Source organism: Pseudopipra pipra, chromosome Z (genome assembly GCF_036250125.1).
Source record: "Pseudopipra pipra isolate bDixPip1 chromosome Z, bDixPip1.hap1, whole genome shotgun sequence".
NCBI classification, from domain to species: domain Eukaryota; kingdom Metazoa; phylum Chordata; class Aves; order Passeriformes; family Pipridae; genus Pseudopipra; species Pseudopipra pipra.
Window position 1 is genome coordinate 14,931,087 of NC_087581.1, and position 18,845 is coordinate 14,949,931.

At 37.4% G+C, this 18,845-nt stretch overlaps 1 protein-coding gene across 10 annotated transcripts in view; it reads right to left on the reverse strand.

Moving 5' to 3' along the window:
- ARL15 (ADP ribosylation factor like GTPase 15) overlaps window positions 1-18,845 on the reverse strand; it is a 260,768-nt gene that overhangs the window by 136,771 nt on the left and 105,152 nt on the right. For all 10 annotated transcript variants that reach the window (XM_064642700.1, XM_064642702.1, XM_064642705.1 and 7 more), the window contains 2 exons: window positions 8,201-8,345; window positions 5,372-5,431 (listed from right to left, as the gene is read on the reverse strand). In XM_064642700.1, coding sequence (XP_064498770.1) covers window positions 5,372-5,431; window positions 8,201-8,345 — 205 coding nt within the window. The remainder of the gene's footprint in view (window positions 1-5,371; window positions 5,432-8,200; window positions 8,346-18,845) is intronic.

Below are 18,845 nucleotides of genomic sequence, written 5' to 3' on the forward strand. Positions count from 1 at the left end.
CGACTCACAGCTTAGACAGCTCAACAGGGTCAACTAAAAATTTCATCTGCTAAGACATTCTGTAAACTGTTTGACGAAGCTATGTCACAGATGGCATTGCATGTACTCTGCAACCAGATTTTGTAGAGGTGTGAACTGCCTTTTAGTCAAATACAGTATGGAGATTTTATTGCTTTGTGTTAGTTCATCCTTCTGAAGATGACTGAGGCTGGCATTGACTTGTGGGATCAGTTTTCCAATTACTAACTGGATGAAATTTTATCTGCTCTCACAGACTGTGTTGCTAGAAGAGTATTCAGTACTCCACTCTTCCTCCACAGAGCAAAAAAATATTTAAATTTTAAATTCCAATTAATAGATCAACATTATTTTCTCCTTCCTCCCTCATTTTTTTCACAAGGCAAATACTACCTGACAACTGTTGCTGTCTTCTCCAGAGGTCCCTATTTTCCCTTCAATTTGGACTGCAAACAGTGTGACTTCTCCTCCTACTCTCTTTTCTTCTACTCTTTACTTCCAAATTAAGGCAAAATACGCATGCTTTGTTTAATCAATCCTATTTAAAGCTATTTGTTCTCAAGCTGTCACTTAGACAATTATTTAGCTGGCCTAAGAATGTGAATTTATGACTTTGGTCATGAAGCTTAAGAAGTAACAGCAGTGGGGAGGCAAGTTCTCATCTCTCTTTTCCCGGCCATGCTCAACCAACTGGAGACAAGAGCATTCCTGATATTAACCACTCTGGTTTTGGTAAGCACTTAACGCATTTTTGTCTTAAATGAATTTTTAAATATGACTACACAACATGCAGTCTCTATGCTTATGAAAAAGGCCTTTGGGTGTATTACATAAACTAACAGAAACATATGACAATATTTTAGTAAATAAAATAGAAAACATTAGTAAACCCTATAACATACTGTTAGTATTTTTAAACTTCATAAGAAGGAAAAGGGCCTCTCACATCCAGAATCATTCTTTTAAATTTGATGTGGCTCAGTATTTGGCATCTCACCGGTGGTTTCTAAGCCTGCATTTACAAGATAGCAAACTGAATTATAAAATAACTTCTTCTAAAAAAAGAACTGGAAATTATTAGTTGACCTCCAGGATGGACATGAAATCTTCACATAGTCCTGAATAAATATATCTCTGTCGCAACAGACATCACAACTTCATACTCTGTTTTGACAGTATTACAACAACATATGACTGAAAAAAAACCACAGAATAAATGGTGATTTCATCCACTGTGTCTCCAGGCTGGAATTTGCTAGAATCAAAGAAAAAGCTTTCTATTGCCATTATACCTTCCATTATTTATCTTGAGAAGAAACCTCAGTATTCAGCATCCCAAACTGTTTAGTGAAACACTGCTTGAATCTTCCGAACAAATGTTATCATCTGCCTTATTTTTACAGCCTTTTCACACTTTCCTGTTATGTTCATCACAGACAATTTCATTCTTAGCTCCCACCAGAGATTACTGGACCCTAACAGGAAATAATCAAAACTGTAGCTTCTTTCTATACCATTACTAAGCTGAGTTGCACAATATATAGAGAGATTTTCAATTGTCCTGGTAATAGTACATTCTGAAAGAATGTGGATAGGGCATGGCACATCTTCACAGTAATCTAAGTTACATACATTATTTTATGGACTAAATTTTGGGGGGAAAAGCAGTAATTTTCTTAATTTTTCAGGAATCAGGAAGGGATTAGTGGTATACCAAAGCAGTAACTCAGAGAACAGGCAGTTCAACTTGGTCAGCAAATAAGGCAGGACTTCCTTTTCAATTAATTCAAGCAGGCCTATGCTAGATTTGAAAGCGGTACATATTCCTACTTTTTCAGGATCAAATTCAAGGTTTTTAAACATAGCATTTAACATTTATGAAACTGGATAAAAACTTTATTTCTGGTAGGAAGGCAACCTGTCTTAAAAAACAAATACAATTTAAAAAATCAGAAATTGGATACGGTTTTCTACATTCTAGTATCATGTGATTCAAACAAAAACTTCTGCAAAGAGAGCACAACAAACTTTTTTACATGTCCCAAAATCTTAAAGGATGATGAAGAGTTAATCAGGCCAGGAAGAGGCAAAACGAGACTGTTTTCTATATATTTTGCCTGAAAATTTACAGCCCCTACAGAAATAAAGAAATAAAAGCTGGCTTCATTAGCAGCTCCAGAGGCACACAGCATAGTAAAAACTAGCACCATCTTCACCCTCAAGGAAGTATACTACTTCTGCCAAACAGAAAGGATACTACACAGTCAGCATCTGTTTCACATAACTGCTTGGCTGCTGAATATAAGAACCATAAGCAGTATGACTTATGCTGTGTTTTAAATATTGGCTGTTAATATGTTACTGTATTATGACATATGAAGCTTTCTGTTACCTAAAAAGACAAAGTATGAAAAACTAGAACTATATAGAACTCCACTCTCTAAATAACATGTAACAGCAGACAGTGGTTGGTAAAAACACATGCCTTTCTACCTTCCTCCAAGTTTCCAAGATCAAATATCTGGACAAGACCTCCACACTACAGTAAAGAGAAATGATATAACAATACCATAACAAATGAAGACAAAAATCAAGAATAAGACAAAAACATAGACTTCTCTTCAACACCAGAAGTAGAAATTCCAAAATAAAATTTAACAGCGATTAAACATGTAAAATGTTTTGCTTTATTTTCATAGAGCAGCAAGAGAGAAACCATGCATACTCCAGAAAGCTCAGGCTTTACAATCATCAAACAGGAACACATTTCTCAGCTAAAAGGTTGAATGCTGACCACAGAATCACAGAATGATTTAGGTTGGAAAAGACCCGTTAGATCATCAAATCCGATCTTTGACTGATCACCATCTTGTCAACTAGACCATGGCACTAAGTTTCACATCGAGTCATTTCTTGAACACTTCCTGGATGCTGACTCCACCACGTCCCCAGGCAGTCCATTCCAATGTTTAAGTAGCGTTTCCATGAAGAAATTCTTCCCAATGCCCAGATTGAGCTTCCCCTGGTGCAGCTTGAGCCTGTGTCCTCTTGTCCTGTCACTAGTTGCCTGGAAGAAGAGACCAACCCCCACCTGGCTACAGCTTCCTTTCAGGGAGTTGTAGAGAGTGACGAGGTCTCCCCTGAGCCTCCTCTTCTCCAGGCTAAACAACCGTAGCTCCCTCAGCCTCTCTTCATAGGACTTGTGCTCCAGATCCTTCACCAGTTCTGTTGTCCTTCTCTGAACTCACTCCAGCACCTTCTTGACATGAGGGACACTAAACTGAACACCCAACTCGAGGTGCATCCTCACCAGTACAGGGAGAGAGTCACTGCCCTGGTCCTGCTGGCCACACTATGGGTGATACAGGCCAAGATGTCATTAGCCTTCTTGGCCACCTGTGCATGTTGCTGGCTCATGTTCAGCCACTGCCAACGAGCACCTCCAGGTACTTTTCTGCTGGGCAGCTCTCCAGCCACTCTGCCCTCAGCCTGTAGCATTGTCTGGGGTTGTTATGACCAAAGTGAAGGACCCAGCATTTGGCCTTGGTGAACTTCATACCATTGGCCTCAGCCCATCAATCCAGCCTGTCCTGATCCCTCTGGATCCTTTCTATGGCCCAGCAGAACAATGCTCCCACCCAACTTCGTGTCATCTGAGAACACAGAGGGTGCACTCAATCCCCTTGTCCGTATCACCAATAAAGATGTTAAAAAGGACTGAGACCCATAATGAGCCCTAAGGAATGCCACTAATGACCGCCAACTTTTGGAAGAAAAACAAACTTTTGGAAGCTTGCCTTTGCTCCGTTACACCTAGACAATGAAAATCTATTGGAATTAGCATTTTTCTGCAATATCTCATAGGTAAAACAGATTATATAATTTTTAAATACGGACACATAAACACTCATATTTAAAGGAAAAAGAAATAAATAGATGCAGTAAAAAATTCTAACAATCCTTGTTAAAAAAACCCAGATTAAATATTCTGGATTACTTCAGGACATCTTGCCATGAGTCAAAGCCCTCTACTAAGATTTCTCAAAACACACATACCTGCATAAAAGAAAAGGTTAAGAAAGAGCCTTTAATGAGAATCTGCTATAGGATACATAGATTCAATTCTTGATCAAAACCTGCATTTACCTATATGAATTACATATTTCATACAGCTTGGGCAGCAGAATGTATAAACTAGACTGCAAATGATTCACTATATTTTAAAAAAAAATCCAAAAAATGACATCATGACTAAGTGACATCATGCAGATAACACACACAAGCAGAATCAGCACTACTCCTGATAAGTGGTCCCTTTATCAAAGAAAACTACTGGGTTATTTTTTACAGGATACATGCTCAAACAGAAATAAATATGTTTCAATCTATGGACCAATGGTAGTAAAGAGGAAATGCTATCCTTTCCATATGTGCTTATCTTAAAGCCTTCTTGAAACAGTTTCAGATAAGACAACTGTCATGCAATTTGATCTCATGAAACTTCCTTCAAGAACCAAATTAATTTCTACTTAAGAGAGGTTCCAAGCTTGCTGAAAATCTAATAAACATCCTCAAGATTCATTCTACTCTATTTATATAAATAAAAAGATATAAAAAAAGAAGAAATTCTAGAATATAAGTATCTAAGAGGTTTTTTTAATTAGAAGAACATTAGACTTCACAAGAACTCTCATTAGGAGAGTGTTTTCTTCTTTTTAACAGTTACCTCTTGATCACTTGAGACTCAAAGTCAGAACTGGGCAGCTGAACAGGTTACATGTATACAGAAAATTAAAAAACTTCACAACCATAAAACAACTATGGCTCCAAAATTCAACAAATCCAACAGAAGAACAGTTCCCAAAGGATATAATTCATTAGAAGTTATTCATTAGAAGTTGGCTACCTTTGCAACACATTCAGTGGTGCAGTAAATATATTGGTTTTGCCAAATCTTCATATAGTTACCTGGGCCTGTGCTCATAAGTAAAAGCTTATACGTACAATAAACACAGGGAACACACTTCCTTGAGCTGCTACTTCAGCCATACTACAGTTTCAGTCCAGTTTGTATTTTTGTATGACCTAACCATTGCAAACCAAGAGATTACAATTAGGAGATACACCACATTTGGCTGCCTTCTGCTCCTCCTGCTTTTTACCCTTTGTTCGAGGTCAGGATTTGTACAACTTTTCTCAACTTTAGCTTCTGTGATGAAACACAGATTTTTAATTCCAGCTGCACTGATTAATCATTTTTAAATTTAAAACAACTAACAATTTTAAACGACTATCTGTTATTATGGGATCTAGACACTGAATGTTTTTATAACCAAATGAATAAGTGCCATACCTCCAAGTTCTTTTACGTTCAAGATGGCATTCTGGAATGGCACCGCTTTTATACTAAAACCTAAGAACAGAAATAAAGAGGAATAGTAAGTTATTTGTTAAAGAGGCCATTTGAAATCTATTGCATACATTCAGAAAAGAAGACTTTTCCCATCAAGAACCAGGATTTTGCTTGTGAAATTCTATTTCAATGTGTTATTAAAAAAGTCAATTATAAGGCATGGTGGGAGGGGTGGGAGGAAGAGAATAGATAAGTATAAGCAATGAAATTTTCAATTATACTATTAAGTAGCTGGCACACATAAAATTAAGCACAAAACTTACACTCAGGCCATCTATCATTTGGTAAGGAGTTACTGTTATAAAATCATCTCTTACTACATCTAGAACTAATGTAGAGATTTCAGACTACTAGTAATACGAAGTGATTGTTCTGCAATTTTTAGGAGATGCTGAAGACAACATGCAATTCAAATCATTGTTTTCTTCCATTTAATCTTCTGAGTGTTTTGGCTACACTCAGAATATAAATTTTATATATAATTACCCCCGTCTATAAATGTTATTAACTGAAAGATCCTTTTACAGACCTTAGTTGGATGTATTAAAATGGTTACAAGCACACCAAAAACATCTCTGAATCCTATATTAGTTCATTTCATGCTTAAAACCTAATTAAAAAAAAAAAAAGAAACAAAACCAAACCACCAAAACGTGTGATCTTTACCCTTATCTGAAAATTTAGACAGCCAAGAGAAAGGGAATGTGAAAGGCTCCCAGCAATTCATCAATGTATTATATACTAAATTCTGTATTTTTAGTAGATACGTATATATAAGTGTACATAATATTTTACATAGGAAAAATTATGTCTTTCAGTGTAAAATATCCAGACATTTAATTTATTTCCATCTAGCACACACTGTTTCAACATGATTACATACCTGTGAACTGAGTAAAGAATTTTTGAATCAATGTGTTACACTTCAAGTTTATTAGCTATCATTTAACAGAAACAAGATGTTTTTTCTCCCAGATCAGATCAATAAGGTATTCCAGTACTCCAGCTATGGTCAGTGCTAGATGCAGAAGAGGAAAGTACAAGAAAATCTGAAGGGAATAATTATGAAATATTTTTGGGTTTGTTGTCTTAAATCTTAAACTCTTCCTTGAAAGAAGGAAAAACTGGAATGGACCTGAATGGCATTGATGAGAAAACCAAAAATACAGGTTATAGTTTGAAATATGAGTGGAGAAGTTGTCACACTGTATTCTTGTAATCTCCACAATATTCTCTGATGTAGCACAGATATGGTATACACGAGCAGATTTATTATAAGCTGAATATCCCATATGGCATCATTTTGCTTTAGATGCTGCTTAGTATTCCCCAGAGTAATTTTTCATTCCTCAAGTTGCCTGATTAAATAATAGTATTTTATTGCATCTATCTGGAAAAAAAATAATTTTTTAATTAATTGTATTTTCACTATTTCCTTTGATAACTCTATCCTTCTATTTAAATTGCTTTTACTATTTCTTTCTGAGTCTCAAGTTTTAAAGTACAATTTGCTCTAATTCCAGGCAAATTCTAAAGATAAAGCTCAGGAGATGGTGGCAGAGGCCAGGGGAGGGGGGGACAAGACTGAATTACTCTACAATTTCCCTCTAACTTTTTGAGTTAGTCATTGACACCTTCTCCACACAATGAAGTGTCAGATCTCTAACATTCCCAATACCACTACGTAGGCAACAGGTTAATTATTCATCATAAGAAAAACCCAGTATTCTCTTGTATCTGTTTTACATTTTACTTTCAGTTGTATTAAATAACCTTATGTTCTTGTAAATTTAACAAAACAGGGTTACTAAGGCATATTCATAAAATTCAAGCCCATGGACCACAGCTACAATACAAAACCATGCAAGTGTAAACACAAGTTACTTGCACAACACTTGGTATCTGTTCCATCAGCAAATCAACCTTAATAATTGCTGCAGCCACTGAACCAGATTTCTTTGATCTCTATGATCTAATCTTTCCTCTTTCAGAACTTTGCAGCCAGGTATTCCTGTTTCTGATTCTTCTGGTGCTGTTTTGTTCATGGATTGTTTTTCAATCAAAACACCCTTTTCAGTATTAGGCATTCAAGTTCACCTATATCAAGATGCCTATTAAAATTTTTTTGGACTTAAGATACCTTTTATCTGTGGTTGTGCTGTCTGTTTCTATGTACCTTCTCAATACAACTGAAACTGTCTGTAAACTGATTCTCTGATCTCAATCTGTCCTTACTACAAAACAAACCTGTTGCTGCTCTAAAAAGTAGGGATTATCACTAGAAAAAAATTCTCTCTATCACATTTATTCTTTTGGTTGCTAGCATACACCATAAGGCAGTACAGACCAAGTATGTGCAGAAATAAATCCCAGTTTAAGTTTCAAAGCATCACTGTCCTATTCTATTTTACAGCACATTCTCCTCTTTTCTCTCCATATAACAAGACTGCTTAAAAGCCTAAAGTAAAATGAGAAGAAAGAAATGCTGTAACGTGTCTACAGGACAGTGCTACTGTATATTATGGTTCTGCTTCATTACACCACACTGTTTGGATCTTTAACACATTCCAAGTTGTGTGTTTTCATGGATATTCCCCAATGTATGAACAAACACTGAAAGAGTAAGTAGTGGTAGCTTCAAAGCAATCCATTAGGTACTTTCAACAGTAAAATAAGTAGGCTGAAGCTCTCTGCAACCTTTGCTATATGTTTCAAAAGTTACCTTTGGGAAATGTTACAGCACACCATGGAATAAAGACACCATCCTACCTGTGGTAGACACGATATTCTCCAGGCTCTCACTGCAAAGCTGAGACAGAAGACTTGTCTTGCCAGAACCAGAGAGGCCTATGCAAACTAAGTCATATTCAGGTCGTGGTGGTGGCGGTCCCTTGCAGCAAAGTGCTCTAAAACACTGGGCAAAACAAACAAAACAAAACCAAAAGGATTAGGTTACCTTTTTAGGTTTTTTCAAATGCTTATTCAACAATGTTCTAAATTCAAGTTTATAAACATAAATGCATTGGAGAGAAGCAATTTATTATTCCAACTTGTTATTTTAACGAAGTCAACAATTAATAGACCCAAGACAACCTGAACTAAAATCTAGAATAACATAAATATATTTGTGAGATTTTCACCTAAACCTCAAAGAACTGGTTTGAGGAATATTTCCCAAATAGCACAAAGTGTGCTCATACAGCAAAATAGGCACATGCCCCAGTCAGCTCTGCAGTTGGTTATGCATTAGTTTGCTTCCTGTGTTAATTTCATGCAATATCTGGTGAGAATATCAGAGTCATTCTTTAGCAGCTGCTGGTAAGGCTTTACCTGTTGTCATAGGAAAGAATCAAGAACCTTTGCTCCACTAATGTGCTTCCTGGGCTTGCTTTATCATGCATTTTAGCTTACAATATCAGCCATAAAGAAGTATGGCTTGTAAATACATAAATAAACCTTGCTGGACATAGCTCTAGCAAAAAATACGCAGATTTGTCACTTTCCCTGGAAAAGTATAAATTAATCATGATATAAAGAAATAAAAATACCTTACACAAAGCCTACTTCAGGATTCTGCTCACTTCTCTTAAACAGTTTTACCATAGTTGGCCAAGCTCATCCAAAAGGTCCCTTAGGCACTCAGTAAGGTTCTTCAGACCTTTCCTTATTGCAATATAGAAGCTTTTTATGTAAAAATCTAAAAGCATACCAGCCTGGGAAAGCTAGGAAGTTTATATTTGATGTATAGAGCACAATTACCTGCTAATGTCCAAGACAGACCTCCACCAGCCCAATATATATAAATACCTTTTCCCCCAACATATGCCACCCTCATATCAGAGGAAGGCATCTGCTGTAACAAAGAAGGGAAAACTTGTTTATGTAATCACTCCTTTCTCACAAATTCTGTCTTTACATAGCCCCATTTCCATCTTAACCACAAACTAATCACTGTACTGGGAAAAGAGATCTGGTCTTTACAACCTCAACCTAGTTTGTCTTCGTAACTATCCAGTTTCTCCCATTGAGGACTACTGTAGGAGCAGAGAAACTGAACTGACGTCAGTAAGGCACTGACGCAAATAGTGGGGTCTGACCCTGTGAGCAAATCATCCAGTGAGAATGTGATTATAAAAAGACAGCTCACAGAACACAGAAATTTAATTGGATTCTTTCCATATAGATTGTAAGCTATCATACATGCTGTTGAAACAGTTTTCATTGCTTTAAAGAAGGAAAAGATATGTTTGGTGAAAGTTACAAAACTCCTTTAACACCTTTTAAAAAAGTGAAAGAAAATACTTTAGAAGAAGTAAAAATATTTATAGTAGTAGTTAAGCTGAACAAGGGCAAGAGGTTTTAAAAAATAATAGTTTTGTGTCTATTAAAATTTGATTCAAGAATATTTTTTTTCAAGATTTGCACTTACGTGTCCATAGCTTAAAGGAGTAAACATGCCTTATAGCTTTATTGGTGTTCTATTTATTTACTGGTTTATATTTATCTCTCAGATTCTACAAAGCTACAGCAAATATTCCACCCCGGCACTTATGTGAGAAAGGCCAACTGAGTTCACTGCACAACATAAACTCCTTTAAATAGAGTTTTCACTTAATGGATATCAGGCTGAAGGCCACATAAAATTCTTCGAAGCTTGCCAGAGCTCCCGAGGCTGTGTGTCAGACCCTCTGCAGCCAGTCTTTAAAAAGCATTCAATTTGTCCCTGTCAGTATGGCATCTTTGCAACAATCTCTTGATGTCATATTGAAAATCATAAAGGAATAGATGAGCTGACGGAATTCTGTGCTTCTCTCTGTCCAGACACTGTGCCAGTTCTTATGCAACCAGACATGTCTCTTGCAGCCCTGACAACATCTAATAACATCTAATTATGTGAAAGGTAATTTATGCTCTTTGTAGAATACATATGGAGGCTCTGTGGGTGACAGAAGGGCTCCACAGGCAGGTTTTGTAAACTTCAGTATCTCTTTAGTGCAGATTCCTCAAGTCTAACTTAGTCTGGAGAATCTTTATGTGCTGTGGATTAAGCATATGATCAAAAATCCAAGTCAAATTGCACATCCAAACCAGCACATGTAGACCCACCACTCTCTCACACATCCTTCACCAGTAAGCACAGTTAGGTATGAAAATTTCTGAGATTTCCAGAAGCCAGGTAAATGGCTCCCTCCGGACAACTCTCATATTTTATTTTATATGATTCCCCTATCTTTGTTATATTCATGACTTTGTCCTTGTGCTAGGCTAAGTTCCTTCAGTAGATTGGTTTAGCTGTAATGAAAACAAACTTTTAATATTCTAGTTTCAAAAAGCTGCTGAAACTTAAGCTACTGTGTATAGCACTTAGAAGTGGCTGACATGAGAAATTCTACAGCACATTGTAGGGGATACTTGTAATAATATATTTGAACTTTATAAACTTGTTCTGCAATCTTCCTTACTCAAGCTCAATGAACATCTCTCCTATTGGAAATACCACTATACAAACAGCCTGATCACCCTCTTCCTGTTCTCTCAGCAGCTTAAAGTTACCTGGCCCCTAACAAAGTCAGAACTCCATTACGGAACAGTAAACCTCTATTGTCACAACTTTGGCAGCTGCATCTAGTAGCTGTACAATATCTGTGGAGAGTAGAAAATTCAGAGGTCATTGACTATGCAAATAAAATTACACCTTATATTCTGCATTTTATTATGGACAGGAAATGAATCCTGAAATATTTTATAACCATGGACTAAGAGCTACACATTATTTAAGATGCATTACAGTGCACTCTGAAATCCACAGAACTGCAAAAAATGTGTAGTAGTAACTAAAGAAGCCATCCCAGAATTCCAAAACACAAATATATCAAAAACACTGAGAGACTTGCTCAATCCACTGCTAGTGCTCAGTTCTTTCCCAAACCAGTATACTTTCTACTCCATTTGGACAACCCAAAGGGCATAAGAGAACTAACAGTCTGACTGCTCTCAAAACACTTGTCAGAAATGGACTTGGAAGTTTCTTCCACTGATTCCCAAACCCTATGTTCTCAATGGGCAATAAAACCTCCCTTCTAGGTATTATAAAGCAAACTGAACCCAAACAGTGCCTCTTGGAGGAAGTGTTGGAGGGGATAGAAAGAAAACACTGGACTACTGCAAACATATGGTCAAGCAGAGCTGGCTGGTACAGTCACTAAAAGGTTGCTTGGGGTATGGCCATGTATTCCAGTCCCACTGTTAGCAACAAAAAATAAACAACTTTTTTTTGAGCCTTTTCATCTTATCAGGGTAAGACCTTACTTACTATAAGGGGAGTAACATATCAAAATGTAAGCTTTCACAATTTTAATATTAATTTTGTATTTTAATGAACAAATGTATTTTTAAGTACTGAAAATAAAACAATAAGGTATCTTTATAATATGTACGCATTTAGCCAGTTTTTGAAAAGAGGATGTACTTATCCAAGAAATTGGGAGCAATACGTGCTGCAGTGTGCAGAAATTTGTGCAATATTCAGAACCACTGTGACTTTCACTTCTAAGTGTGTGCACACACTGCATGTGCATGTATAATTATTTGCAAGAGTTAAGGAAGAAGTTAGTTCTACTCTACCTTATGGATTTCTAACCCAACGAGACAATTCTCGTTTTAGGTGGATCAGTATTTATGCTGACAATCCTAGGCAGTGTTCCTTTAAAGCTCTATGGAGAGTTCTTCTGGGGAAAAGCATATTGTGTTTACAGCAGGGATGGCCAAACACTTCTGATGTCTGTGCCGCTTGCTCGGAGATCACAGATTGAAGCTCTGGGCAGCAAATGTCCCTGAATTACTACTCTCTACAACACATTAAACTGCCTCCAGCTGTTGAGTCTGTCTTTGCCTACTCATTGTACTTCTCGTTTCACTCTCCTTTTTGGAGTGAAATACTCCATTATTTCTGCTTTGTTCTGGACCCATCTCCTGTCTGTTTCTTTTGTTGCCACTATTTAATAGGGACAAACAGTAGCAAGGGATTTCATGCTTAGTTGGTTAAACACACACACTCTCATGGAAAAATACCCTAAGTTAGTGCAGCACTAATGCTAACAAACCAAGCATTCAGAACTCTTGAAATACAGAATTAAGGCTGAAAGCTCAACCATAACTCTGCTCCCTTCCCCCTCTGGCTTATACTTATGGATATGGTCTTCCTTTACATTTTATTTTTCAGTTAAGGTATCTTTGAATAAACAGAGTTCTAGTACCCAGTGCACACTTATATCCAGAGGACTTGGTTAATCATCATCTGAAGCTGTTAATAAAACTCACGAAGTTTATTAAAAGAAGTAAAATTTACACACAGAAGATTCCATAGTTCTGATGTTGTCTGAGATACAGAAGCAAAATGAAACCTCAAACCTTGAAAAGCTGATATGAAGAGGGCAGGGGGTTGGGGGGGAGGGACACAGTGGCACAAGGTAGACAGTTATAATGTTAACAACAGGAAACAACTGGGAACAGCAGTGGAATAACTGAATGCAAATAATAAAATATACATGATACTAGAATGAAATTATACACCGTGAACAGAGAGGGGGGGAAAGGATATATAAATAAACTAAACTTTAACTGTATTAATACCTTAACTTTAAATTAATACAACAGAATCTATGCATTTGACTGTGTGAGCTAAAGCTGCAGACTCTTCAGTTTCCATATAGCTGTACAGGTGGTTTTACCACAACAGGAAAAAAAAAAAAAGGAGGAAGAGGAAAACCTACTTAATTTAAGACACACCATAAGTGACACTGCTTTCAGGTTTTCAAAACATCAGACTGATAGGGTTTATCTTTGTCTACGTAATTTCAGTAATGAGAACAAAACCTAACAGATTGCTGTTCATTTGGTGGCTACCAAGAGAGATGAATGAATGCACACATAGCCACTGCCATCCTGAAGTGAAGTTCAGCTTGGATAAAACCTCTAAAATCATGAGTAGTTTCCTTCTATGACAGTCTACAAACAATCTTCTACTTTAACCCCGCTAATGAGTGAGTGGTCACCCCACTGACTGCCCCAAAAGCACTCTTTCTACACATGCACCTACGCCTCTTCAACTTTGTATCAGCCTGTGCTGCAGGAAGACAGACAAGCATATGGCATTAGAGACAGCACAATATAAAAAAGGACAGAAGAAAACAAATTCTCAGTGAAGCAAGGCACTTTTACAGAGCAAAAGGAGTCCTGGTGATATCCTACCTTACGGAAATCATAGAATCATAGAATGGTTTGGGTCAGAAGGGACCACAAAGATTCACTCCCCTTGCCATGAGCCAAGACACCTTCTATTAGAAGGTTGCTCAAAGACACATCCAACACTTTCAACACCCACAGCTTCTCTGGACAACCTGCTTCAGGTTCTCACCACCCTCACAATACGTAATTTCTTCCTAATATGTAATCTACATCTACCCTCTGCTTGTTTCAAATCACTCCCTCTACGACTACCTGCCCTTGTCACCAGTCCCTCACTAGCTGTCTCACAGGCTCTCTTCAGATACCAGAGGGCTGCTCTAAGGTCTCCCGAAGCCACCTATTCTCCAGGCTGAACAAGTCCAGTGCTCTCAACCTGTCTTCACTGGAGAGACCTTCTCCTCTGGACCTGGTCTAACAGGTCAATGTCCTTCCTGCGCTGAGGACCCCAGAGCTGGATGGAGCACTCCAGGTGGGGTCTCCAAAGAGCAGAGTAGAGGGGCAGAATCACCTCCCTCGACCTGCTGGCCACACTACCCTTGATGCAGCCCAGGACACAACTGGCTTTCTGGGCTGCAAGTGCACATTGCTGGTCATGTCCAGCCTCTCATCCACTAGAACACTCAAGTCCTTCTTGGCAGGGCTGCTCTCAATCTGTTCTCTGCCCAGCCAGCAGATGTGCTTGGGATTTCCCCGACTCAGGTGCAGGACCTTGCACTTGATCTTTTTGAACTTCATGAGGTTTGCATAGGACCATCTCTGTCACAGCAATATACAGTTTGGAGCAGGAATCTCAAATTCTCCCTTCTGACTACTAAGAGATACATTTAGATTCATTTGTTGAAACTATTTACCATCCTCTATCAAAAACTTCCTGCTATTTTAGAGAAGCCAGATTCTGGAGTCCCAAAAGGAGCAATCACACCTCAAAAAACTTTCAACATCCCTATATAGTCACCAGATGAACAAGACGTAAGACACAGGCTCAAGTACCAAAATCAGACAAATGTCACAGCCCTATTCGTTCTTCAACATATTTGACAACTCTGCTACCAACAGAGAAGGTTTAGAGGAAATACAGTCAAGAAGAAAGAACTGGATGACTTCTGACAAGCCAGATAGAACACTGCTGTTCAGAGCATATAGTTTCAAAAGACTTCATGGTTGTGATAATACAATCACAGTGGGTCAAATTGCAGGAGATAATTCGTTTCATGTGATATCACTCAAACTGCTCTTGAGTGAAGGCTTGACCCAGAAGTTCAGGAATCACAAAAATTCACTAAATGCAGTCAAAGACAACTTCCCTGGAAGAAGCTGTAAGGCAACAGGAGTCCTTCCCCTACCATCAGCCCAAACAAATCACAAACCTCACACCCAAAAGGGAAAATGAGACTCTCTGACCTTAATCTCTTGCACACTCCTTATAAAATCAAAACCAAATTATGACTCTCTCCTCCATTCACAACGTGCTAGAAAACAGCATGAAGTAAAATAATATCAAGTTCTAGATGTATGCAGATGCTCAATGTAGTAGTATGATTTAAAAGCCTACATAAAATAAAATGGCACATTGCTATAATAAACCAAAGCTGAGTCAGCAAAACAGTTATAAACGTGCACAGGTGGTTCTCTTAACAGAAAATAATCACTTGCTTCACTGCAGTATCAAACAAATCAAGCTCCAAGGGGATTTTGGACACTTCTAAGTTCCATCAAGTGTAGAATTATTGCTCAAGTTGTTTCCTCTCCAACAGTTTGTTTTCCACTTGCTTTATTGCACAAGAGTAACTCATCTCATTCAGTCCATCAGTCCATTCACATTTAACAGCAAGAAACAAAGACAACAAAAAAGATGAACGAAAGCCTTTGCAAACAATTTGTTTCACAACTTAAGGAAACACAACCACACTAAAAAAAGCCTGAAGAATCATCAAAAATACCAGCAAAAAAGGCAGTAGTAGCACTGCCCAAATGTGCAAAAGTGAAGGATGTGACACCTCCTGTCACGTCTAATTTCCAGTAAGGATGAAAGATGAATAGAAGGTTTATTTTTTCTTAATATGTCCCCCCAAAAAAGCTACAAACGACAACAACAACTAAACAAAAACACATCTTAGGGCCTTCAGGTTTGCTGAAAGTCATCCCTGTACAGTTCCTGAGCCAACTGTTTACTGGGGTTTTTTTTTCAATGTCAGAAAAGTTTTAGAATTAATTTGCAAGATACCATACAGTAAAATTAAACACAATCATGATAGTGTGACAGTACATTAAAAAAATGAAAATACAGTTTCAACTGTCACTTTTAAACCTGCTCAGGAGTTCCTGCTGCTAACTCTGCTCATACAGTACACAGAGCACAACACAGCAAATTTAGGCATTGCTTAACCAAGAAGTGAGCAAAACAACAAATGTTTAGTTGCTCTAAAATTATCAGGAGGTAAGGGAAAGAAGATATCAGTAGACACCGATGCAAAAAAAAAAAAAAAGCTACTAAACTAGAAACAGTCTATCCATTTAACATCTAAATGTAAGGATGAATAGCACTGATAGTGCACACAGTCTAACAAGAAGTAATGGAAGTATTTAGATAAGAGAAGGAGGTGGATAGAACAAGGATAGATTGATTTTGGAGACAGTATAAATCTTATGGCCAAAGTCATAAGTCACAAATCTTTAGTGTTTAAAGACAAGACTGCCTTTCAACACTAGAAAATGGAGTAAGAACTACACCAGTATTGGTGGACACACAAAAGGAAAATCCAACAGATGTGGTTTATTACTAGTTCATGGCATTATCAGTCTCTAGTATTGCATTTGAAGCACTGGATAGTTGCAGGCTATGGGCATCTCTTATTCACTGGACTCCCTATGAAGGAATCTGATCTTATGTGGCCTTTTCATTTTACCTTCCCAGCGCATTACATGTACAAAAAATAAGAACCTTTAGGAGAATACCTATTTTGACCAAAAGACCTAGGGAATATGAAATATGTAGTAACATATACAGGAACTTCTCTTCTTCCCCCCATCACCCTTAAAGAGGATAACAGTTGTACTTTGCTAGCACAGCACATTACTACCATGAGAGGAAAGAGACCAACCCACACAAAACCATTAATCCAAAATATACAATAAGAGGAAGGCATATGAATCTCGAGTACCATTAAAAATTCTTCAAGTGTTAATCAATGAGAGCCTCCTGGAATGCTGAACAGGTTTTGCCTCAATTAAACTCTTCATGAGTTTAATTGAGAAACTTCAGTCATTGAAAACATCTCACGCTCCAACACAGGCATTTCACATTTCTCCTCTCTCCAGATGCAGGTTTGGATATTTTTTCTGGCTGTATATCTACATCTACTATGGGGTTTCTCAGCTGTCACCCATCTGTTTGTTGATGAAGATTCCACTGGCTATTTTGTTCATCTAGCACTGCAAAATCAGAACAGTCAAATTTGTTACTCCTGAGCATGCATGGATCAAGGACTACACAGCCTTTAAACTGCCTTGAAGAGAAACCCAACAGGTGCCCTTCTTCTAGTGCCCAAATGTTTGGGGAACACAACTCAATCTGAGATGGGGATTGTCAGCTGACAGGGAAGGAAACAGATCATACAGAGCAATGGTCAACTACAGATAGAAGATGTTTTCATGCGCTTGCACTGTTAAAAAAACCAAACGAAACCAATGAAACAAACAAAAAAAATCCAAAAAAAATCCACACAATCACCCCACAAACAGGATTTTTTTCATAAGTATTGACCAATGCCCACTCATTTTCTTGAGTTAGGTGGGTAAAAAAACCCCAAATAAATGGTAAAATTTTTTACATGAAAATGGGAGCTAGCAAGAAACAGCTTTTTTTTTTGTGAAAACAGAGATTATTGTGGCCTTGCTGACAAAACAGCCTGTCATAGGTATGCCAGTGTCCAGCTCTGCAGTGCTGATAACCCAAACTAAGAAGTTTCTCCTGGTGAAACAACCACCACTTTTTATCAATTAAGGATGAAACACTTCCATCCACAAGAGTATATCATTATGCCAGATTATTTTCTTTTGTGGGAAAGATCTGCTTGTAATCTCAGAACTGCTGAAAACCTTTTAAGGGGATTCACCTTTTTCTCCTTTGAGTAGGTGCATCATCCAGTCAGCTCTAGGAAATGAACACTCTTAAAAGAAGTAAAAGCCCTCAGCCTGAAACTTTCCTGTGCAATCCATTTCCCAGTGACACTCCCTTTCATCGACAGCGTGATGACTGTCTGTTTCTTTCAGATAATTATTACACAACAGTTCCGTAAAAATTCTCATAATTTAAAAATGCAATGTTACTTAAGAATATATTTGATGTTGATGAAATACAATCACAAATCCAAGCAGAAATCAATTTAACATGCTGTTCAGATAACTAAGCACAGCTCTGGAGATACCTTAATAAGAACTGACTCACTGCTTCTCACAGGAAGAAAAAGTTTACCATTTATTCTAGATCAGCATAAATCTTGCCAAGCTGGGAAAGTCCTTTTTGCTGGCTAGAGAAAAAAATTCACTGAGGACCAGAGAGAATTGCCATAATGATAAGAGTCTATCAGAGAAACATAAGCAATTCGTAGCTGGAAGCACAATTCAGAGTGAGACAATGAAGAAAAACAGGCTTAGGAAATGGAAGAGAGTTGTCTTTTAGAAAGTGAGACATATGATTAGTTGTAAAAGCAGAACAGTGGCTTTACGTATTTTTAATTTTTTACATTCACTTTCCTAAGAACTGACAGATTACTAAAGAACTGTAATAAAGAACTGGAAGCTAGGATTTTGTAATATAATGGCATGACAAGGAATAAACTTTCAGAGTGAAACTTCAGCAACTGCCAATTAGATCAGTATTTTCAAAACACAAGGAACATATAGACTGTGAGAAGAAATGCACATAGTTCTGTTCATGCCACAGAGACTTTTCACTGAAAAGGAAACTTTCACATCTTGCAAGTAATTCTTCAAAGCAATTTATAACAATGAAAAGATACAAGACATAGAATATATAATATAATTTTATGCAAGGATTAAGGAGTGCATCACACTTTGATTATGTTATTGGGGAAGAAAATTACAAAGTATAGGATTTCAGAAGAAACCAGCTGCTCCAAAACATGTCAAAAATCACAATAACTGA